The sequence below is a fragment of the Lissotriton vulgaris genome, chromosome 1_2, assembly GCF_964263255.1.
Source record: "Lissotriton vulgaris chromosome 1_2, aLisVul1.2, whole genome shotgun sequence".
NCBI classification, from domain to species: Eukaryota; Metazoa; Chordata; class Amphibia; order Caudata; family Salamandridae; genus Lissotriton; species Lissotriton vulgaris.
The window spans coordinates 327511728-327536988 of record NC_141686.1 but is presented as its reverse complement, the minus strand read 5'-3'; the positions used below and the strand labels follow the sequence as shown (position 1 = coordinate 327536988).

The window sequence follows — 25261 nt, the reverse complement described above, 5'->3', positions numbered from 1 at the left end:
GTGGCTTAACGCCTCTTTGTAAATATGGAGCAGGACATTGTGCTACTGGAACATCGGTGGTGTAATTCCCTTGTAAATATGTCCCATAGTGTCCCCAATTAGGTGAACGAGGATTAGCTCAGGGTTCTCTCCAGACTTTGGGGCATATTTACCTTTTTCTCTATTCACAGCACTGTCTCTTGCACTCTTTTCTCTCTTTCTCTCGCTCCATCCCTCCCTCTCCGTCTCTCTCTCTCACTTTCTCTCTCCCACCCACCTCCCTACTACGCACCACTGAAGATAGGTGTTGGTGATGCTGCCTCTTATCTTGACTCTCAGCATCTCTCCATCTCAAACAAACTGCAGCAGTATCAAGATTGTATCTGATCCTCCGCACCTTCTTCCCTCGCCCACGGTGTGCATCATGGAGAGATGCATCAGCACTTTCTAGGCTGTTTCCTGTGTCTGTTTTAGGTCAAAACCACCTGTCTTCAAGCTCTTCTCTTCACAGAGCCCTGTGGATTGCAGAGGATCAAATGGCGTCAACCAGTGCTCCGAGGAGGGGTGAACCTTCACCCTCAGGTAAGGCCGCCCTTCGAGATGCTATGAGGATACGGAGTGACGGGGTCAGCTCTCCACTCACACTGGGATTTACTCAACAGTCATGGAATACACTGTGTTGTCTCTAACTGATAGTCAGTGTCTCATCTTGGCATTCACTGAGAGCCAGAGCTCCAATTATGGCGCTCACTGAGACTCACAGGCTAGCCATGGAGCTCACTCGGAGTCACTGACCATGAATGATGCACACTGATATTTACTGACTAGTCTTGGATACATTGAACTGACCTGCTAGTGTTGTCGCACGCTGTTATTCAGTGTCCCATCTTGGGAATCACTGAGTCAAAGACCACAGTACTCATTGAGACTCAGAAGCTAGCCCTGGTGGACACTAGGAGTTACTGGGTACACCTGGTACACACAGACAATCATGGTCTGGGTTTGGCACAGACAGAGTCACCGGCCGGACTGCAAACACGCTGAGAGTCAATGGACAGTTTTGACACACATTGAAAATTGATAACTAGACCTGTCACACACAAGGAATTGCTGTCTAAGTCAGCACACACTGAGAGCCAGTATTACACTTTGGTACACACCAGCAATCTGTGGTGGTCTTGGCAGATTCTGAAAGTCATTGACTAATGTTGGCACAGATGGGAGGCACTGGTTACCCTAGCACAAACTAAAATACTCTAACAGTTGTGGCAAACGCTCAGTGTCTTTTCCTGGTACACACTCACTGTCATTGACTGGGCCTGACACAAACACAGGGTCACTGACTAGTCCTGGCACACACACTCAGAGTCACTCACTGGACCTGGCACACACACAGGGTCACTGACTAGTCCTGGCACACACACACTCAGAGTCACTTACTGGTCCGGGCACACACACAGAGTCACTGATTGGACCTGACACACACAGAGTCACTTACCGGACCTGGCACACACACAGAGGCACTTACTGGACCTGGCACACACACAGGTTCATTTACTGGACCTGGAACACACACAGAGTCACTTACCGGACCTGGCACACACACAGAGTCACTCACTGGACCTGGCACAAACACAGGTTCATTTACTGGACCTGGAACACACACAGAGGCACTTACTGGACCTGGCGGCACACACAGAGTCACTTACTGGACCTGGCACACACACAGTTACTTACTGCACCTGGCACACACACAGAGGCACTTACTGGACCTGGCACACACACAGAGTCACTTACCGGACCTGGCACACACACAGAGTCACTTACTGCACCTGGCACACACACAGAGTCATTTACTGGACCTGGCACACACACAGGTTCATTTACTGGACCTGGCGGCACACAAAGAGTCACTTACTGGACCTGGCACACACACAATCAATTACTGGACCGGGCACACACACAGAGGCACTTACTGGACCTGGCACACAAAGAGTCACTTACTGGACCTGACACACACACAGAGTCACTTACTGGACCTGGCACACACACAGTCACTTACTGCACCTGGCACACACACAGACGCACTTACTGGACCTGGCGGCACACACAGAGTCACTTACTGGACCTGGCACACACACAGTCACTTACTGCACCTGGCACACACACAGAGGCACTTCCTGGACCTGGCACACAAAGACTCACTTACTGGAACTGGCACACACAGTAACCAGTCTAAATATCGAGTTTTTATTATCGACTAGACATAATATTGAGTCAAAAATATAGAATAGACATAATATCGACTAGACATAATATAGACTACCAAAATATCGACTAGAATATTTTAATATCGAATAGAATGGACATAATATCGAATCAAAAATATAGAATGGACATAATATCGACTAGACATAATATAGACAACAAAAATATAGAATTTTAGGTAATATAATATTAATTTTTATTTTTTGTGTAATATAATTCTGTAGCGGGTTGTGGGTTTATAGGGGAATAGGGTGGGAAGTAATTTAATTATAATTAATTAAATATGTTAATTTATTTATTGTTATTTATTTAGAATTAATTGTTAATTAATTATTAATTGGTAATTAATTAAAATATAATTGGTAATTAATTTTAATTGATTAATTGATGAATATTTTATTTTAGTAATTTATTTTCTGTAGCGGGTTGTGGGTTTATTGGGGAATAGGGTGGGAAGTAATTTAATTATAATTAATTAAATATGTTAATAATTAATTGGTAATTATTTTGAATTAATTGCTAATTAATTTTTAATAGATAATTAATGAACTGTTAATTGATAATTAATTTTAATTAATTGTTTAATTGACAATTATGTGAATAATATTTTTTTTTCTGTAGCGGGTTGTGGGTTTATAGGGGAATAGGGTGGGAAGTAATTTAATTATAATTAATTAAATATGTTAATTAATTAATTGATTGGTATTTATTTAGAATAAATTGTCAATTAATTTTTAATTGGTAATTAATTAATTTTTAATTGATAATTAATTTTTATTAATTGATTAATTGATAATTATGAGAATAATGTTATTTTATTTTTAGTAGTTGGTTGTTGGTTTATAGGGGAATAGGGTGGGAAGTAATTTAATATAATTAATTAAACATGATAATTAATTGGTATTTTTTCAAAATACATTGTTAATACATTTTTTATTGGTAATTAATTCTTAATTGGTAATTAAAATGTATTAATTGATTACTTTATAATTATGTGATTTATATTAATTTATTTTCACTACAGTGGGGATACTAAAATTTACCCCTATGCTATCCAACGTTTTCCCTACTGTTACAGTCTCTGGAGTGGGAATAGTAATTTTTACCCCTACGCAATCCAACGCTTTCCCTACTGTTGCACTCTCTGGAGTGGGAATAGTAATTTTTACCCCTACGCTATCCAACGCTTTCCCTACTGTTGCACTCTCTGGAGTTGGAATAGTAAATTTTACCCCTACGCTATACAATGCTTTCCCTACTGTTGCACTCTCTGGAGTGGGAATAGTAATTTTTTTACCTCTACGCTATCCAATGCTTTCCCTACTGTTGCACTCACTGGAGTTGGAATAGTAATTTTTACCCCTACACTATGCAACGCTTTCCCTACTGTTGCACTTTCTGGAGTTGGAATAGTAAATTTTACCCCTACGCTATCCAATGCTTTCCCTACTGTTGCACTTGCTGGAGTGGGAATAGTAATTTTCTACCTCTACGCTATCCAATGCTTTCCCTACTGTTGCACTCACTGGAGTTGGAATAACAATTTGTACCCCTACGCTATCCAACGCTTTCCCTACTGTTGCACTCTTTGGAGTGGGAATAGTAATTTTTACCCCTACGCTATCCAAAGTTTTCCCTACTGTTGCACTTGCTGGAGTTGGAATAGTAATCTTTACCCCTACGCTATCCAACGCTTTCCCCACTGTTGCACTCTTTGGTCCAACGCTTTCCCTACTGTTGCACTCGCTCGAGCTGGAATAGTAATTTTTACCCCTACGCTATCCAACGCTTTCCCTACTGTTGCACTCTCTGGAGTTGGAATAGTAAATGTTACCCCTACGCTATCCAATGCTTTCCCTACTGTTGCACTCGCTGGAGTGGGAATAGTAATTTTTACCTCTATGCTATCCAATGCTTTCCCTACTGTTGCACTCACTGGAGTTGGAATAGTATTTTTACCCCTACGCTATCCAACGCTTTCCCTACTGTTGCACTCTTTGGAGTGGGAATAGTAATTTTTACCCCTACGCTATCCAACGTTTTCCCTACAGTTGCACTCGCTGGAGTTGGATTCGTAATTTTTACCCCTACGCTATCGAACGCTTTCCCTACTGTTGCGCTCTTTGGAGTGGGAATAGTAATTTTTACCCCTACGCTATCCAACGCTTTCCCTACTGTTGCTCTCTCTGGAGTTGGAATAGTAATTTTTACCCCTACGCTATCCAACGCTTTCCCTTCTGTTGCACTCGCTGGAGTTGGAATAGTAATTTTTACCCCTATGCTTTACAAAGCTTTCTCTACTGTTGTACTCTCTGGAATAGGAATAGTTATTTTTAGCCCCTACGCTATCCAACGCTTTCCCTACAGTTGCTCTCACTGGAGTGGGAATAGTAAATTTAAACCTTTCGCTATCCTACGGAAAAAATATTGTATGTTTTGTTAATAATATGTATATATAGATATATATATATATATTACCTACTGGCGGTCGCCAGTAGGTATATATAGTTAGGATTTTTTCCCTATGGCATTTCTGAAAATTCTATGTCTAATAACTTTGGCGTTTGTGGACGGAATCGGCTGAAATTTTCAGGAAAATGGCACATTTTGTTTCTGAGCAGCTCCTGGAAATTTGGGGGGGGTTCGTCAAGGGGGGGCCGAGAAAAAAGGGGGGTCCCAAAACGCGTTTTTCCCATGTTAATTTCCATAGGGCGGTTGGACTCACTTTTAGCCCGAACGGCTGAATGGATTTCCACGAAACTTGGCAAAATTGTAGGGACTGTTAGCCCGATGTGCCTTTGCTAGGTCTCAATATATGTGCTTCAGTGGATTTTGAGAAATTAACGTTTAAATCAAGATATATATCTGTAACAGCGCTCCGGGCAGCGATCCGGTTAGCGAACTTTTCGCGTATCGGAACTTTGCGATGCGTAGCTGATTGGCCCTCCGGTGTCTGTCAACATTCTAAACAGTCCGGAGCGGCCGCCATCTTGTCTCTCGGTAGGATTGAGAGACAAGAGGAGGCCAAAACAAAGGGGGAAATGAAGGAAAGGGGGCAAGGTAGACCCCTTCTGACCCCCTAGGATTGATGAGGGGGATATTATAGAGCCACGCGGGGCCCCAAAAAAAAAAAAATCCGATTTTTTCGCCGTAGAGACGCGTCTTGGTAAGCGAACCGGGCAGCTAACCGGGCAGCTAACCGGGAAGCTAACCGGCAGTGTAACGGGAGTCTGAGGAGCAGCTGATTGGCTGTCAACATTGTAAACAGTCCGGAGCGGCCGCCATCTTGTCTCTCGGTAGGATCAAGAGACAAGAGGAGACCAAAACAAAGGGGGAAATGAAGGAAAGAGGGCAAGGTAGACCCCTTCTGACCCCATAGGATTGATGAGGGGGATATTATAAAACCACGCGGGCCCAAAAAAAAAAAAAATCCTGAGGAGTAGCTGATTGGCTGTCAACATTGTAAACAGTCCAGAGCGGCCGCCATCTTGTCTCTCGGTAGGATCGAGAGACAAGAGGTGGAAAAAAAAAAGGTGTAAATGAATGAAAGGGGTAAGGCAGACCCCTCCTGAACCCCTAGGATTGATGAGGGGGCTATTAAAGTTCCCTGCGGGGCAAAAGAAAAAAAAATTGAGATTTTTCGCGGTAAAGGTGCTTCCTGGTACGTTAACCGGGCAGCTAACCGGCAGCGTAACGGGAGTCCGACATATTGTGTTTTTTGAACGTTTGTGATATGTGCACGTGTGGATTTTGTCTAATTAAGGTTAAAAAAATATATATATATCTTTAAGCATGTTCTGGCGCGCTTACGTTTTGGGTTTGGTTTGCGCTGCAGAGACGATACGTCACGGTTATGCGATGCATCATGAGGCGTCTCACGGGCTACGTGATACGTCACTTAATAAAGAATATATTTTACAGCTATAGATATTAGCTTTTAAAAAACCAATGAAATTCACAGAAAAAACCATAGGTTATAGACCATATATAGTTAGGAATTTGCATTTACAAAACCTTGAAAATTCACTGAAAAAACCATAGGTTATAGACCATATATAGTTAGGGATTAGCATTTAAAAAACCTTATTTTATTTGCACAAAACCATTGAAATTCCATATATAGTTAGTTGCACTAACTATATATCGCGGACCCGCAATCCACTGCTAATGATGTCACATATTACATCATTCATGACATAGTCAGTGACATCACTGATGACATCACTGATGACATCTCAAATGACATCACTGATGACAACACTGATGACAACACCCAGTGACTGTATGTTTCTGTAAAGTTAAAATATGTCTTACATATTGAAGAATGAGTGGATGTATAAGTGTCTGGATGAAGGATTTAGTAGGTGCATGACTGACTGTATGAGAGAATGATTAAATGTGTCTCACTGAGTGTATGGGTTAGTGATTAAAGTGTCTTAATTTGGCAATCATTATTTATGTTGTTCTGTAAACTGCTACATGTTTAAATCAGTAGCTATATCAGTAACTATATGGGTTATTGAATGGTTGCCCAAGTATTTGTATGGGAGACTGAGTATGTGTGTGGGTGGCTGGGAGGTGTATAACTCTGTGCATAGATGTGTGAGCAGTTGATTCCCTAGGTGTATGGGTTCAAAAGTGCATGTAGAAACAGCTGTATGGACAGTTGACTGTGTGCATGAGTATATTGGTGAGTGAATGGATATCTCAGTGCTACATGTCAAAGTAAGTACATATGTAAAACACACTCCATGTGAGAGTTGACATATATAAATAACTGAACATAAGAGCCAGTGAATGTGTGAGTGGCTGTATGAATCATTGTGAACTTGTATCAAGGATTGTATAAGAGAGTAAATATGTATTACTATACGTTTGAATAAGTAAGGTGTGTATAACTGTATAGTTGAGGAAATGGAGATGTGATTGATTCTTTGCATGACTGACTAGGTGTGTGAGTAACTCCATGGATGTGTGACAGTCTGTGAGTGCCTGTTTACACTGAGTGTATCTAAGGTTATATTAGAGTCTGAAGATGTATTATCACATAAATGATATCATCAGTGATGTAATCAGTAATGTCAAATGAGATGTCAGTGATGTCATCAGTGATGTCATTTGAGATGTCATCAGTGATGTCATCAGTGATGTCATTTGAGATGTCATCAGTGATGTCATCAGTGATGTCACTGACCATGTCATGAATGATGTAATATGTGACATCATTAGCAGTGGATTGCGGGTCCGCGATATATAGTTAGTGCAACTAACTATATATGGAATTTCAATGGTTTTGTGCAAATAAAATAAGGTTTTTTAAATGCTAATCCCTAACTATATATGGTCTATAACCTATGGTTTTTTCAGTGAATATATATATATATATATATATATATTTAAAAATATATATATATTTGCTTTTAAGTTACAATAATTATTTATTAATTTTAAGTTTATTTAAGTATTTTAAGTATGTTTGAATTAATTATATTTATTATTATAGTACTTTAAAATTACTTTTAAGATATTTTAAAAATCGATATTTTGACTGTCTATATTTTTTCCTATTGATATTGTGAAGTCGATATTTTTGTACTTACCTGTTTGTAGATAGGAAGTGGATATTTTGGCATTCTATATTTTGACTGTCGATATTATGTCAGTGATCCGACACACACACAGTCACTTACTGGACCTGGCACACAAAGAGTCACTTACTGGACCTGGCACACACACAGAGTCACTTACTGGACCTGACACACACACAGTCATTTACTGGACCTGGCACACACAGAGTCACTTACTGGACCTGGCACACACACAGAGGCACTTGCTGGACCTGGTGCACACACTGAGGCAATTACTGGACCTGGCACACACAGTCACTTACTGGACTTGGCAAACACCCAGTCACTTACTGGACTTGGCGCACACTCAGATTCACTTACTGGACCTGGCACACACACAGAGGCACGTGCTGGACCTGACACACATACAGAGTCATTTACTGGACCAGGCACACACACAGTCACTTACTGGACCTGGTGCACACACAGATGCACTTACTGGACCTGGCACACACACAGAGGCACTTGCTAGACCTGGCACACACAGAGGCACTTACCGGACCTGGCACACACACAGAGTCGCTTGCTGGACCTGGCACACACACAGAGTGACTTACTGGACCTGGCGAACACAGAGGCACATGCTAGACCTGGCACACACAGAGACACTTACTGGACCTGGCACACACAGATGCACTTACTGGACCTCGCACACACAGCGTCACTGGCTAGTCCTGATACACACTCAAAGACACTTGCAAGGACTGGGCTGTGCATCTTTACTGAGGGTGTGCTTCAGATATTGAAAGGTGAATACCTCTAGCAATTAATAATCATGTATTATTTTATTTGCAGTTCTCTTAGAGCTCCGTCGCGTGAGGAGACAAGCTATAGCCCTGGGAGTGATGACAGCAGTGAGCACCTTCATAACCATCGTTCTTTACCGTCTGGGTAAGCAGCAGTGAACAGATCTTCACACACCGGACCGGTCTATGGCCCATCAATACAGCTACAAACATAGATAGTTTTGTTAGGAGCCGGTAGCAAGGATGTGGAATTGGATTTACTATTCCCATTCACAAACTAGGGATGTGCAGTTGCCCACCGACTGGTTTGCGAAAGGTAATGCAAATTTTTTTTTTTAACTGAGAGTTCAATTCATAGTATGACACACATATACAAAATAAAATAAAGTGCTTGGTGCTTGCAGTGCTCAATTTCGGTTGACATAATTACCACATACATAACCCATTCTAGATCACTTCAAAAAACATTGATTAAAAATACATAGAACAGGAAATAACAAAAAAAGGAAGTCGCAGTTTACACAATTTCCTTTTAACATTTCTCATTCTTTTTCTTTACACAGATTAATTTTCTATGGAATTCCTGTGTTTCTCAAATTATGTAAGAGACCCTGATCTGAAACACATATCTCTGTGGATGGTTGGCTTATTAGCTAGATATGCGGGGTCGCCAATCATAAAGGCTTTGTAGATGATACAGCTGGTTTTGATGATGCTACAGGCTGTGAGGTGCAATCAGTGGAGATCCATCAGGGTGGGGTCATTGGTCTTAGTTCTTCAGGTCCATCATTGGCCGTCCTGCTGCACTGCTGTGTGAAGAATGCTCTTAAGAAGAAGCTTGTGAAGCAGAGCATTGCTACCAAGCAGATGAATGGTGGGCCTAACGTTTCTTTCTAGTTAGTCTCAGTTAGTAGAAAGGACTGGCCTCCGGCCCTCTTACTTTTCTTGTAATGTGTTCCTTAAAGATGAGATTTGTGTCTAGAGTGAGATGGCACCTGGTGTAAATTTGTGTTTAAATCCATCCAGGTTCTTTGTCTTTGAGCCAGGCATGACTAGTTGTTGGATGTTGTTCTTGGGGAACAGCAGGATTTCTAGTTTGGTCAGATTAAACTTCAGGTAGGTGCTGTACATCCCGGTCTCGACGAAGTACAAGAGGCACATTAAGAATTGGGTGTTTGTCACAGGGGTGACCTTCAAATACAGCTTTGAGTCATGAGTGTAGTGGTGTCCTTTCATGTTATCTGTGAGTAGAGCCAGAAGGAGCTCCCTGTTGTGGCTGAAGATGATTCAGGACAATATGAAACACTGGGGTACTCCACAGGTGAGCCACATCTTTGGGGGCCAGCAGGTGCCCATGTGAATCAACTCATGTTAGTTGGAAAGGCAGGCGGAGAACCAATGAATGGCGTCTCCATGGAAACCCATTTGAGAATAAACGGTGTCAATAAGGATGAGGTGCTCACTAGTGTTGAAGGAAGCTGGAAGGTTCAGTAATAACAGGAGACAAAGGTCATCTCTATGAGTAATCAGAAGGACACAGTCTATGATTTGTAGGTTTGTTGTCTCTGTGCTGCAGGACGATGGACTGCAGATCAATAGTCAGGCAGGGGATGGTTGGTGTTGATCTTGGAGTTGGGCGTTGTCTGCTTTTTCTGTGATCTTGTTACAAAATTATTGAAATCAAGACATGAATAATGGCCACATTAGATGCCGTTGACCAATCAGCATTGTTTGTCTTGTGTCTAGTGTAGATCCTAATTATCATGGTCATTCTCTTGTATTGTTATATCAATTGAGTCAGTCAATTCTCACACTTTACCAATGTTTACATTGACAGTGTAAAGTGCCTCTTGAGTGCTTGTTGTTATTACTGTAAACAATGTAGACCTATGTCAGTGTTGCTGAAGAGTACCTTAGCTCCTCGCTCAGTCTCATAGTTGTTTATTCTTCCAGTCTGTACCCACTCTGTCTCTCCTGGTCCTTCTGTCTTGCAGTAGAGCGAGAAATATTTTACAATCCCAAAGCAAGGAGCTCTGCTGATCTCCATCATAATGGAAAGAGCTGTGCTGGTCTTCAACAAGCCTTTCAACATGAGGACCGGTCATTCCAGACTTCTGTAGCCTCTCTTCTGAAACCCACTCAATGCCTTCGACCAGCTGAAAAGAATCATATACTATTTCAAAAAGGTATGTACTGGTAAAGTATCTGTAATGTGTGTGCATAACAAGGGAGGGATGTCAGTGTGCACCATGGATCAGTGCATAACAAGGGAGGGATGTCAGTGTGCACCAGGGATCAGTGCATTACAAGGGAGGGATGTCAGTGTACACCAGGGATCAGTGCATGACAAGGGAGGGCTGTCAGTGTGCACCAGGGATCAGTGCATCACAAGGGAGGGATGTCTGTGTGCACCAGGGATCATTGCATTACAAGGGAGGGATGTCAGTGTGCACCAGGGATCAGTCCATTACAAGGGAGGGATGTCAGTGTACACCAGGGATCAGTGCATAACACGGGAGGGATGTCAGTGTGCACCAGGGATCAGTGCATCACAAGGGAGGGATGTCAGTGTGCACCAGGGATTAGTGCATTACAAGGGAGGGATGTCAGTGTGCACCAGGGATCAGTGCATTACAAGGGAGGGATGTCAGTGTACACCAGGGATCAGTGCATAACACGGGAGGGATGTCAGTGTGCCCCAGGGATCAGTGCATAACAAGGGAGGGATGTCAGTGAGCACCAGGGATCAGTGCATAACAAGGGAGGGATGTCAGTGTGCACCAGGGATCAGTGCATTAAGAGGGAGGGATGTCAGTGTGCACCAGGGATCAGTGCATAACAAGTGAGATATGTGATTGTGCACCAGGGATCAGTGCATAGCAAGGGAGGGACGTCAGTGTGCCCCAGGGATCAGTGCATTACAAGGGAGGGATGTCAGTGTGCACCAGGGATGAGTGCATTACAAGGGAGGGATGTCAGTGTACACCAGGGATCAGTGCATAACACGGGAGGGATGTCAGTGTGCACCAGGGATCAGTGCATAACAAGGGAGGGATGTCAGTGTGCACCAGGGATCAGTGCATTACAAGGGAGGGATGTCAGTGTACACCAGGGATCAGTGCATAACACGGGAGGGATGTCAGTGTGCACCAGGGATCAGTGCATCACAAGGGAGGGATGTCAGTGTGCACCAGGGATGAGTGCATAACAAGGGAGGGATGTCAGTGTGCACCAGGGATCAGTGCATAACAAGGGAGGGATGTCAGTGTGCACCAGGGATGAGTGCATAACAAGGGAGGGATGTCAGTGTGCACCAGGGATCAGTGCATAACAAGGGAGGGATGTCAGTGTGCACCAGGGATCAGTGCATAACAAGGGAGGGATGTCAGTGTGCACCAGGGATCAGTGCATAACAAGGGAGGGATGTCAGTGTGCACCAGGGATCAGTGCATAACAAGGGAGGGATGTCAGTGTGCACCAGGGATCAGTGCATAACAAGGGAGGGATGTCAGTGTTCACCAGGGATCAGTGCATAACAAGGGAGGGATGTCAGTGTGCACCAGGGATCAGTGCATTACACGGGAGGGATGTCAGTGTGCACCAGGGATCAGTGCATCACAAGGGAGGGATGTCAGTGTGCACCAGGGATCAGTGGCTTATGAAGGTGTGAGGCGGAATCAGTAGAACTGTGGGTTCAAGGTAAGTTAGCTACATCCACAACACTAGAACCAGCCTCAAATTCAGACATATCATAATCAGATATTACGTTATATTATAGAAACCATGGAAATTCACTGAAAAGAGCAAAGGTTAAAGTGGAGTTATAGGTAGGTCTTCTAATGATAACAAAAACTAATGTTAAAAAACAAAAAAACACTGATATTCACCAGATATACGTACCTGACATAACTATAACTTGCACCGCTATGATGCACTGCTTATGACCACACGTATCACATCACTGATGACATCTCCAATCCATGATGTACAAGTTACACTTGTGTCAGTGATGTATAACTTGTGAATTTCAGTGATTGGTTTTAAACGTCAGCTTATTTATCATAGGAAGACTTGCGAATACCCTCATAGTATCCCTTATTTTTTCAGTGAATTTATACACCCCCACATCCTTGTACACCTTAGTGCCCTCTGTAACACAGGCAAAAAAAAATATGTGTAAACCTAAACTTATTTACATAGTATGTTTGTAGAGTTAAATGTGTCTCCTCAAAGCCCCTGTTCTCCAATATGAAGTCAGGAAATAAAGCGAGATCCTGAGAGCTGCCAACACAGTCCAAGGTATTTAGAATCAATCCGATCTGAATGCCGCATAGATCTCAAACCCGTGTGCCTTGTTCGCTATCCGTGCTCTCACCATCCTTTGGCAGACCACCGGTCTAAAGGATTAAGGGCCAGATGTACAAACGTTAGGAATGCCGATTTCCAATTTGCGATTCTCTCAGTTCTCGCAAATAAGAACTCAGGGCTTCATTTATGAAGGCGTTGCGCCACTGGTACGTCACTTTTTCCCCTTTTAAAAGTTACGCACCAGCGGCGCAAGACCTTCATACATAAGGCCCTTGGTGTTCCTAATGTATGAAAGTCATTGCGTTTCATTTAGGGATTCCTTGTGGGTTGCAAATTGATCTACCTCATGCATATTAATGAGGAAGGTTGCAATTTTGACCCATTAGGATTCACAGTCATCACAGAGATGGTGGCCTGCAAGGGTCAGCAGACCACCATGTCTGCGATTGCTTTTTGATAAAGCAATTTTTTTTATGCACCCAGTCTTCCTTAAAGTAAAGCAAGATGCTTTTTTAAAAAAAAAGTGAAACTTTGTAGGTTAATTTTAAGAGTAGGCTACGGGACCACTGCCTGCTCTTAAAAATCCTAAAGGGGAAACAGTCCTATGGGGAGCACTTCCGATTTGAGAATGGTATTACCACCTCCTTCAAGGCGCGGGTGAAATAGGAATGTTTTGCAACCGCAATTTACAAAACATTCATATATCCCTTTCAGCCTCAGTATTTGGAAAGGACGATATAAACTTACCCTTCCAAATACTGAATTGCAAACACAAATTGCGATTAAGTAACATGTTACGGAATCACAATTTGTGTAACGTTCATTTGTAAAAGCATTTTTGCTTTCAGAAATGGCACAATCGTTCGTATCCTGTAGCATAAATGCTTCATATTCCTGTATTAGAGGCAAGTGGCTTTTTGTTTTATGGTAGGGTTTGAGGTGGTCTAGAATCAATGACCACAGATCTCCCACCAGTTTTTTTAAATTCTGATTGTTCAAGCTACTAAGATGATTGTGGGATCCTGGTACAAGTGCAGTGTCAGCCCAGCTTTGTTAGCAGTGGGACCTTTCATCCTGGAGGAAGCGTGGATGGGAGAAAGACTCTTGATTTTGATCTGTAACTTCATTGAAAGCTAACGGAGTACCTTAATGGCTGCTGATAGAAAGTGGGTTTCTGGTTGATTGGGGTGAAAGCGCTGGTCAAACAGTAACCACAATCCTAGTCAGGGAAAGTCACAAACACACCCTAAATTAAACTGTGCTCACCCTCTGCTAGCTTAGCACAGAGCTGCCAGGCTTAACTTAGAGGCAATGTGTAAGGTATTTGTGCAACACATCAAACAGTAAAACAGTGAAAACACCACCGAAAAAGATTCCACGCAAAATTAGAAAAATAACTCTTAGTTTAATAAATGAAACAAGAACAAAAAAATAAAAATTCAAAGGAGTAGAAGCATATCGTGACTATACACCTCCCCCCACCCCCCAGACCGGCTCCACTGGACCTGCCCCACTAGCATTACTTGTTTCTGGTGCTCACAATCATTTGATTCTTTCCATATTGTCCCCCCAAAGTACCATTCATTGTTGTGGTGCAGTTTTCCCCATACTTGGTAAGCCTTCTTACTTGGGACAGGGGCTTTCGCCTCCACTTCTGTCCCCATGCTATACTTCGGGGCTTACGCTGAGTGTTACATGTCTGTCTTGTCAGTGTGTGGTATCTTTGCATGAATCATGCTTAAACTAGTGCGTTCCACACCTGCAATATAAGGGCGTTGACGGCCTCAGCATGCACTTGTTCTCAATGCACAGCATGCTATTCTTTGTCCTGTTCATTTTCTTTGTTTTATCTACTTCTTTAGGTCAGCTTTTATCCTGAAGGTATACTGAATACTAGTGTGATATTTTGTAGGGTGCGGCATAACTCACAGACACTTGTCACCGACCCTCACACGAGTAGATTAGGGTGCTGGTCCTGATGAAGTGGTATGATGTTTTCGACAGTTATTAGGCAAGAAAAACGTTGAGCTTCTCTTAAAACATCACCTTGTGCTTGATCGGACCATTGCATCCATTTCTAGCCTGTCAGATTTTAATCATAACAAGGGAGCACAGTTATTAAAATTACCTAGGGTTTTCCAAGTTATTTTTACCTCATCTCTACACTAGTCTACTCACATTATCACATCCACTCTACACTTCACTCTTCACATCGGCAGAAAACAAAAGAACTCCTGCAAACAGCCCCCCTGCTGGGCCCTCTGGGCATTACAGCGCCGGCCGAACAAGGAGCTGCCCGATGATGAAGCATGACACCCCTCAGGGGTGAGGGCACGTTGGGTATTGCCGTGCCGGCCCAACAAGGAGCTGCCTGATGATGAAGCATGACACCCCTCAGGGTGAGGGCCCGTTGGGTATTGCAGTGCCGGCCCAATGAGGAGCTGCCCGACCATGAAGCATGACACCCCTCGGGGTGTGAGGGCCCATTGGGTATTGCAGTGCCGGCCCAACGAGGAGCTGCCCGATGATGAAGCATGACACCCCTCGGGGTGAGGGCCCGTTGGGTATTGCAGTGCCGGCCCAATGAGGAGCTGCCCGACGATGAAGCATGACACCCCTCGGGGGTGTGAGGGCCCGTTGGGTATTGCAGTGCCGGCCCAACAAGGAGCTGCCCAATGATGAAGCATGACACCCCTCGGGCGTGAGGGCCCGTTGGGCATTGCAGCGTCGGCCCAACAAGGAGCTGCCCAATGATGAAGCATGACACACCTCAGGGGGGTGAGGGCCCGTTGGGCATTGCAGCGCCGAACCAACGAGGATCTGTCTGATGATGAAGCATGACACCCCTCGGGGGTGTGAGGGCCCGTTGGGCATTGCAGCGCCGAACCAACGAGGATCTGTCTGATGATGAAGCATGACACCCCTCGGGGGTGTGAGGGCCCGTTGGGCATTGCAGCGCCGGCCGAACGAGGAGCTTCTGATGATGAAGCATGACACCCCACGGGGGTGTGAGGGCCCTCGCTCCTGGGGGATCAGACCCCACGATCTGTATCCACAAGTAGGATCTGACCTCTTCTGTCAGGAACGGCATACCTTTCACTGTACATGGATACATGTATGCAGTATCCATCAGACCCCTCATTCACTTCAATTGTGTATCTTATTCCTGCCTCAGGTGCCTTGAGGGTTCCAAGGTCCTTTCAGGTGACTGAGCCCTGGGTTTCTGTCATCCTCCAATATGACATCACCGCTCCATCTCTCTGCCTTCTCTCACTGACCATCCAACATACAGAAAAGTGCTCGAAATGTAGCTGTTATGCTGAAACGCTTTTATGTTATTTATTTTCTGTTCTAGGTAGAGTGTAAAAAAGGTATTCAGTGTTTTGTATATACTCAGTGTATTGTGTCACTATAGAGGAGATCGGCCCTTGTTCACCCCTCGACCATCACTTACTTTAACCCCGATATTTATCCTGACAGTGGATTGGGGCAATATGGCCAATGCCCGGTGGAGGTGCTTACACAGCTGGAGAGGAGATCAGCCCTGGTTCACTCCCTCGGCTATGTATCCTTCCTCTCCCTCCCGCTTCTGACGAATTACTGTAACTTTGCTTTTTTGTCCTATGTTTGACTATGCTATTGTAACAGATGTAACCTGTAATTTGTAACTCACTGATCCACATGTAAAGCCCTCTGATACCTCCGGGTCTAGCCAGCGCGATATAAAACTGGTAAACATCCTTTACAACGTGGTCAAAACACCGCAGTGCTATTACGACGCGTCTTTTACAACGTAAGTTGTTACCACGACTTGCGCTAGAGGGCGCTCTAGACTAAGGAATAGTAGATTTACTATTCCAACACCTTCACTACTGTACGTAGGCTGGAGTTGGAATAGTAAATCTTACTATTCCTAAGTCCAGCACCCTACAGCGCAAGACGTGGTAACAATTGCGTTGTAAAAGTTGCGTTGTGATGTACCGCGAATATTTTGATCACGTTGTAACATCATACATCCTATAAAACTCTTCTAACAAATAAAATAAAAACTTAGATACCCAAAGGTTATCGTTAGACTTTATAAATAATAAAGTAAATGAAGCGCCCTGGGCAGCGGACTCTGAAGCCATGGGGCGTGGGTACAGAGGGCAACCAGTGGCCACTCCCGGAGCCACTCAGTACTGTATGCTGGAGTGTTCAGCGTTCAGTGGGGCCATGGGGGGTGGGTACAGAGGGGGGCCAGTGGCCACTCCCGGAGCCACTCAGTACTGTATGCTGGAGTGTTCAGCGGTCTGTGGGGCCTTGGGGGGTGGGTACAGAGGGTGGCCTATAGCCACTCCGGGAGCCACTCAGTACTGTACGCTGGAGTGTTCAGCGGTCTGTGGGGCCATGGGGCTGGGGTACAGAGGCCGGCCAGTGGCCACTCCTGGAGCCACTCAGTACAGTACGCTGGAGTGTTCAGCGGTCTGTGGGGCCAAGGGGCATGGGTACAGAGGGCGGCCAGTGGCCACTCCCGGAGCCACTCAGTACTGTACGCTGGAGTGTTCAGCGGTCAGTGGGGCCATGGGGGGTGGGTACAGAGGGCGGCCGGTGGCCACTCCCGGAGCCACTCAGTAACGTATGCTGGAGTGTTCAGCGGTCTGTGGGGCCTTGGGGGGTGGGTACAGAGGGTGGCCAGTGGCCACTCCCGGAGCCACTCAGTACTGTACGCTGGAATGTTCAGCGGTCTGTGGGGCCATGGGGCTGGGGTACAGAGGCCAGCCAGTGGCCACTCCCGAAGCCACTCAGTACTGTACGCGGAGTGTTCAGCGGTCTGTGGGGCCATGGGGCGTGGGTACAGAGGGCCACTAGTGGCCACTCAGTACTGTACGCTGGAGTGTTCAGCGGTCTGTGGGGCCATTGGGGGTGGGTACTGAGGGCAGGCAGAGGTCTGTGTGGCAGTTGGTGAGATGGCACGGAGAGCAGCCATGGACAACACCCAGACCCACTGTGCACTGTCCACTGCAGTGTTCAGCAGTCTGGGGGGTTGTGGGGGGTGGGCATAGTGTGTTTGTCATTACACGGCTGGTTCTGGAGCCACAGGACAAAGGATCCACCCTGCACCAGAGTGCGATGCGGGATGTACAAAAGGTTGTAATGTGCAAACGTTTTGTTCATTAACTTATTAATATATGAAAATGTATTTCTATCGCAAAAAACAGCTGCTGCAAAAGAGAGTGTCTTGGCGCTACGCAGAGAATCAATAATGACAAGGAAAGCACAGTCAACCCTTCTAGCTATCTATATTCCTTTGAAAGGCAGGTTTTGAGGTTAGCCTTGAAGACTGGCTCTATTTCAAGACAGCGAGGCTGGCCCCGCAAAGAGTTCCATAGTTTAGCTGCCTGGAAAGAGAAAGAACTACCCCTGATCCACTCCTGGGTATTGTAGGAATATTAAGTACTATTCCTAGAATATTAATGCACTCTTTGTAATCTATTTAACAGTCGGACTGGTTGTCCCAAATACAGGACATGTGCATAATCCAGCCTAGAAGTTGCTTGGGCATGTACAATATCTTTCCGTGCTTCAGCTGGAAGAAATTGTAGAATTGTTCTTAAGGCCTTTAATGAAGGAAAGTCAACTGCAACAGCAGCTTGCACCTGTGGTTGGAAGAATAGTTCTGCGTCAAGTTTAACCCCCACATTTCTGGCTACTGAGGTTGGCATCAGGGCAACTATCAATTCTAAAGGCCTCACGGGTAAGTAGCGCGCTTTATAAGTACAATGATTGATTGATTGATTGATTGATTGATGCTTATAATGTCCAGAGGGGATACGTTTCCAAACATTAAAATTTCCGAATTACTTGAGTTTGCCTGAAGGCAACTACTTTGCATCACTCATCATTAATAGACCTGCACTTGTCTTTTTGAGTAAAGGTCCCACTAGTGCTTTTTTCCAGACATTGAAATAGTTTCCTTGCATGAGTGACAAGTTAAATAATGAGTTGACCAGCCCTTTATGGAAGAATCTGCCCTGGACAGACCATGAGGAGGTCAGTCTTCAAGGGAGATTCCTTCAGGGGTCTTTGGATGTCCATAGGCCCTGGATGGAACCTGTATGGAGCATGGACACTGACAGTCCAGCTGGCTTGCAGAACGAAGAGATCTGGAGTAGAAGGAGTCTTCCCGGTCACAGTCTTGGTGCCTAAAGTGAAGTTCGATGCGGTCAGTCCGACGCGGTCAGTACGACTCAGTCAGAATGGCCAGACGGTTGAAGGGGACACAGAGTTATATCTGAATCGAATCCCATGACAAATGTAGGGACCCACCCTCAGGTAAGCCCTTAAGTACACTAAGCAAAAGGTTGGGATGTTTCAGGGGTCCCTCCCAAGGACTGGCTTGACAGCGGGGAGGATACTCCCATGTCCTTTGTTCAGTTTCAAACCAGAACAGGTGGCAACAGTTCCCTGAACTGGTTTGAGCTGGAGTATGCAAAGAGGGCACCAAGTGTAAGCCTGAGTGGCTCTGGTAACCTCCTCACCCTGCCCCTGTCTGGGAGGTGGTCATACCTAACTGTGACAGGACATCTCTTGTTCTGCCTTTCCCTGCATGAGGTTGGCTCAGCAGCAGGAGGCCAGAATCGAGTCTCAGGTCGGCAGCTGCCTTAGCTTGCTGTCTGGTTCTGGATGACTGGTACCAGGAGCACTGAGGGCCCCTGAAGGAGATTTACAGTGCATGGAATCATGCCTCCCACATCGTATGTTTCCAACATGTGTGATACCAAACATGACAGGGTTCGTTACAGCCAGTTTAGAGATGGTCATCGTGTAATGACGAATGGCCACTCTATACATCGTAAGGGCTGATGCACGGACAACCCAGGAGAATGGACTGGAATGAAGGTTGCAGGGGTGTCCTGCTCATGCTGGGGTACTCTCACACTTAGAACCGAGCACCCTGCCTTTGGGTCTGAAAGGCCTACTAAAGGGGTGCCTTAGAGGTTTTAAGTGCAGTGATGTTAGATTTAAGGATAGGTATATCTTTCATGAGAGGTGCAAGCACCAACTCACACAGGCTACAATGGCAGGCCTGTAGTCCAAGTTTGAAGCGTCCCTCATGGGTGGCATAATAGATGCTGCAGCCCATGGGGACCCCTGGCGTACTAGGCCCTAGGTACCTTAGTACCAATTTAGGGAGGAAGCACAGTGACGGGTGCCCTGATTAGCAGGATCCCAGTCAGAGTAGCCAGAAACACAGTATGACACCAGCAGAAGGGGAGAGGGGGTAACCATGAAAGCAGACCCTACTTTCTTACACACAGAGAAAGTGAGTTCAAACATGGTGAGAACTATATACCTGCATTAGCTGAAGGAGATATATGCGGAGCCAACGGATTATAGAAACGGATATCTGAACGCCTACTGTGAGTGGCACGGACATTAACGACATGCAAGGAACGGGGCTATCTCAGGGGTCTCCGGCTTTTTGCAAATAGACATACAAGAGGGGAGGGCCCTTGAGTGAGACAGTCTCCATTTTGTTCTCGCCCTTATTTCTTTCACAAGCCACAGTCCAATAGAGAACCCATTTCAGTGACATAACCCCAGACTAAGGCTCTCTCTGTGGCCATCTCGGAGTAACACGCCAATGTAGCAGCAGAGTGAGAGCTGACCTCAGCAGTAAAATACCGAAGACAACCCTGTTGTCATTGCAGTCAAAATCTTTAAAGCACACTGTGTGTGCTGGCAGTCATGGACAACATCAAAACTACACGGAGACCTGGAGTGTGTGCGGTAACATGGATGGGCATTCTCTCTCCGACAAGGACACTGATACTCCTTCACTGCTATGCAGCCAGGCCACTGGATGCCTTAATCAGTGAAACATGGGCACAACGGACAAGCATCAATCTCACATTTGAGGCCAAGAGGGTGGCCAAACCCAGTGGAGAGGCGATGTCTGATTCAGAGCAGGTTGTTCGGCCCAATGGATCTGCGGCGTTGGTTTCCACGCTGGTGGCGATACAGCAGAGCCTTCAATCTATAGACACCAAAATTGATGTGATCAACCTACGCATTGACCACATGGCGACTCAACTGGACAAGCAATCGTCCAGGATAATGAAGGCCGAGCAACGTATATCCACAGTGGAGGACACGCTGGCAGGCGCATCATGCATGTTTAAAATTGCGGCGGGCGGTGTTTACACCAGCACCCGCCGCAATATTAGAAATTCATGTTATGCATTTGCATACACAAAGCAGCAGGCACTGCGCGGTGCCTGCCACATTGTGTATGCAAATGCAGGGGGGTACCACAGGTACCCATAATGTGCACCCCCCACCTCGCCTTCACCATGACCAAGTATAGACCGCATGCTTTTCCGTGGCGGCATTGCTGCCACGGAAAGGCATCTGACAAAGCCCATCCTGATATGGCTGGCGGTGTCTGATAGACACCACCACCATATAAACCCTTTTCTGCCCCGGTCGCAAGGCGACCGGGGCAGAAAAGCGGCAGACGGTGTTTCCGTCCACCGCAGTCCCCTCCGCCATAGTAACATGGCGTGGTAAATGGTTGGCGGGCGGACAAGGATGTCGGGCGGATCGCCAACGCCATGCACCCGACATCCTAATGGGCCCCTAAGTTTCTCCATCAGTTGTACCACACACCACTCAGACTTCAGAGACATAGCCTTAGGAAGGATGATAATTTTAGTTGATGTGGCTCCCCAGGGGCTGATTTTCTACATTTAGCTTGGGACTGCCCCCGGATAATCCACTACGGTGAGCAGGTTGCACACATCCTTACTGAGGTGGTGTCTGAAACAGATCAATGTACTCCAAAAATATGTCTACTTGGATACGTGAAAGCACAGAAAATGGCTTGTCCTAAGCGCATGGCGGTTAGTCTCCTTCTGGCTAAAAGAGGGGTTGCAAAACATTGGGGTCAAAGAACATATCCTAAGTTAGAGGGGGAATATAAGGACATAGCGTATTGTAGAGACCAAATGAAAACATATGCAGAGGAATTGCCGAGCGCCTCCAGACCAAAAACATCTGGGCACCGATGGCGACGTACCTCCTTGCCCTTCCGGATTGATCCCCGGCTGAACAAAGACTGTAGTATACTGTGATGAGCAACATTGGTTCCATGTGAAAAGTGTATCACCATAAGTCATGTTATCTGCACATGTATCAATATCAGTGGGCAATTCATGTTAACTGTTTTGTTATGTGCATTTAACTGAAACGCAATAAAAAAAATACAAATTTAGAAACACAAGTCTTGGCAGCAGCAACAGACATGGTAAATGAAAAAGGTGCAGCATTGGGACCAGCAAGGTCCAAGGGACTCACCAGGTGCAAGAGAGTTGGTCCAGGCCAGAGCGAGCAGAGGAGCCCACTGAAGCCAAAGGAAAGACCCTCAAGAGGACCCACAGGCCGAAGGCACAGGAGTCGCAGGAGGACCTCAAGCAGCTCAACAAAGATACAAGCCCAGGGTGCAGAAGATGTGGTGAGGACAAAGATCTTTTCAGGCAGAGATGCTGGAGGCTGGTGCTTCTTGTAGCTCGAAGAGCACTGGAGGACAGAGTCAACAAGCCTTGGCAACGGTAAGTTGATGTGATGCACTGGGGCCCTTTTCCAGCGGTTCCGACCAGGGATATTGGCCTCAAACTTGCTGCGAAGACAGTACAGGCCTTGAGGGAGTTGCAGAAGCACCACCTGTGTTCCTGAGCCTTTCGGAGTCCAGCAGGAGGAGCAGCAGACCGGTCAGCCTTGTTGCAGTACCTGCAGATGAGGGGGAGTGACTCCTTCACTCCAAGAAAGATTACTTTGGATGTCTTTGATGCCCACAGGCCTGGAGAAGAATCTGGATGAAGCACAGGCACAGGCAAAGCAGAAGACTGGCAGGATGACGAGACCAGGAGCAGCAGGAGTCTTCTTTGATGCAGTCTCAGTTCTAGGCGAAGTCCAATGAAGTCCAAGGTGCCCAGACGGCTGAAGTTGAAGTGGTTTCAGATTTGAATCTTGTCCCATGACGAATATGAAGAGCCACCCACAGGTAAGCCCTTAAATACCCTAAGGAAAGGGTTGGGACGAGTCAGGGATCCTTCCCAGAGGAAAGTTTTGTGCCAGAGCAGGTGCCAATGGCTCCATGGACTGGCTCAAAATGGAGTATGCAAGGTGGGCGCCAAATGTGCCCTTCAAAGCAGACTGGTGGTGCTGGCAATCGCCCCCTCCCCAGCCCAATACACTAAGTCCTGTCTGGGAGTGTTGTGTGGCCTAAGGCCTGCTTTGCACGCATGTTATGTTCTAGGGGTGCAGAGAGCTTTTGCTGATCCTGATGTGATTTACTCTTAATGAGCGGAAAGGTAAAGGGGTCCCCAAACAAGCCTAAGAGACCTTCTTTAGTTTTATAAACATAGTTCCTATATAGGGAGGGTGTTAAAACTAGGCGCTATAAGACCCGTTTTCACAATCATTGTAATATGATTTCTCCTTTTGTATTTTATGGAATTGTAACAATGCTGAGCATATTATTTCTAATCATATGTCTGCTTATGTTGGCTAAGATACTGCAACTGAGATCACGTTGTTAAAATAAATATTTTAACCTTACCCTTGTCTCTAATTTACTCCTGTTGTCGACTGGTATGAGAGTATAACGAAAGAGTGTTCTCACTTCCCACCATTCCTGAGTTTGTTCTAAGTCGCATGTTCTAGGTTGTCTAATCATTGGTTACTTTGCTATAGGACGAAGAGCTAATGTGACACTGATGCTAGCTGGTTGGGGTTTTTCTAGGTACTGAGGTGAGTTTCTGGTACACCACAACTCACTGATGCTCTGGGTCTCAGTGCACAGTTCTGTGTATGAGCAGGATCCTTGCAACAGGAGGTGGTCACACCTCTCTGTGACAGGACACCTTTTGTTCTACCTTTCCCTGCTCAAGCTCAGCTTAGCAGCAGGAGGACAGAATCGTGCCTGAGGTCGGAAGCAGCACTAGCTTGCTGTTAGACCCTGAAAGGTTGGTAATTTGAATACAGGGAGGCACCCAAGGGGAGCCCCCCAGTACATGGGATCCTACATCCACACTGGAATTGGTGTTGGGCAGTATTCCAACATGTTTGATACCAAACATGACCGGTTTCGTTGCAGCCAGTATATAGTTAGTCATCTCGTATTTGACTTGATGTTCACTGTGTGTATTAAATGGCTGACCCCACTTACAAAGCCTGGAGAATAGACTCCAGGGATTGTAGGGGGTGTCCTGCTCATACAGGGCACCCTCACACTTATAACCTAGCACCCTCTCTTCAGGGCAAAAGGCCTGCTTTAAGGGTGGCATAGGTTTTTAGTCTATTGACTTCAGATATAAGGAAAATGATATCTGTTGTGAGTGGTGCTAGCACCGACGTACACAGGCTGCAATGGCAGGCCTGTAGTCACAGTTTAAGTGGACTCCCATGGGTGTCACATTGCTTGTTGCAGCCCACAGGAGACCCCTGGTGCACCTATGCCATGGGTACCTCAGTACCATATACTAGGGACTTACATGGGTACACCAGTAGTAGCCAACTGGGAAGGTGCCAAAGTACTTACCATTGTCAAATTTAGGGAGGACGCACAGTGGCTGAGGGCCTGATTGGTAGGATCCCAATCAAACTCTTCACAAAACAGAGGAACACCAGCAAAAAGGGGGGGTGACCATGAAAGCAGATCCTACCTTCCTACCGGCAAAGTAGCTGTTCTGGATATATTCTGGTTGCAGACGGGTGTAGATGGCTTCCCATTGGAGCACTGTGCTAAGGAGTTCATTTTATGGGTAAAGAAGTTCCAGTAACCCCGCCCCAACCTCAAGAACTAGATCATGTACTGCCCAAATATATCCTGAGGGCACGGCTTATATGTACTGAGACAGTTAATGCTGGTGCATTAATCTCATTCGCTGAAAATGGCAGCTCTGCAAGCAACCTTTTTAAAGTTAGGGTTGTTTTCTTTATTTTGTTTTCTGGAAGTTGGTACATATTTTCATTTATTTAATTTGTATTTAAATATCAGTATTTAATATCCTAAATATTGTACAATTAAATAACAAATATGCATTACTCCACATATGTTAACATTAATGTATATTTTATTATATTTGTATCTATTTAAAATCATTTAATATTTTTTCCTATGGGATTGAATTTACTATGGAAGGGTGTTGCAATACCAGTGGTTGGCCGTCAGTAGTGCTGGATATACTACAAAAGTGTAAGTTACTACAAAAGTGTAAGTTATTACAAAAGTGCAGTTTGTGAATACCACAAAGTAGGTAACTTACTAAAAAGTGTAAACTTACTTGA

At 45.4% G+C, this 25261-nt stretch overlaps 1 protein-coding gene across 1 annotated transcript in view; it reads left to right on the top strand.

The window, feature by feature from the left end:
* Nucleotides 1–503: 503 nt before the first annotated feature.
* The window catches only part of LOC147736646 (collagen alpha-1(XII) chain-like), a 76405-nt gene continuing 51647 nt past the window's right edge, over nt 504–25261 (top strand). The window contains exons 1-3 of the mRNA XM_086953410.1: nt 504–561; nt 8670–8765; nt 10615–10806. Coding sequence (XP_086809536.1) covers nt 516–561; nt 8670–8765; nt 10615–10806 — 334 coding nt within the window. The 5' untranslated portion in view covers nt 504–515. The remainder of the gene's footprint in view (nt 562–8669; nt 8766–10614; nt 10807–25261) is intronic.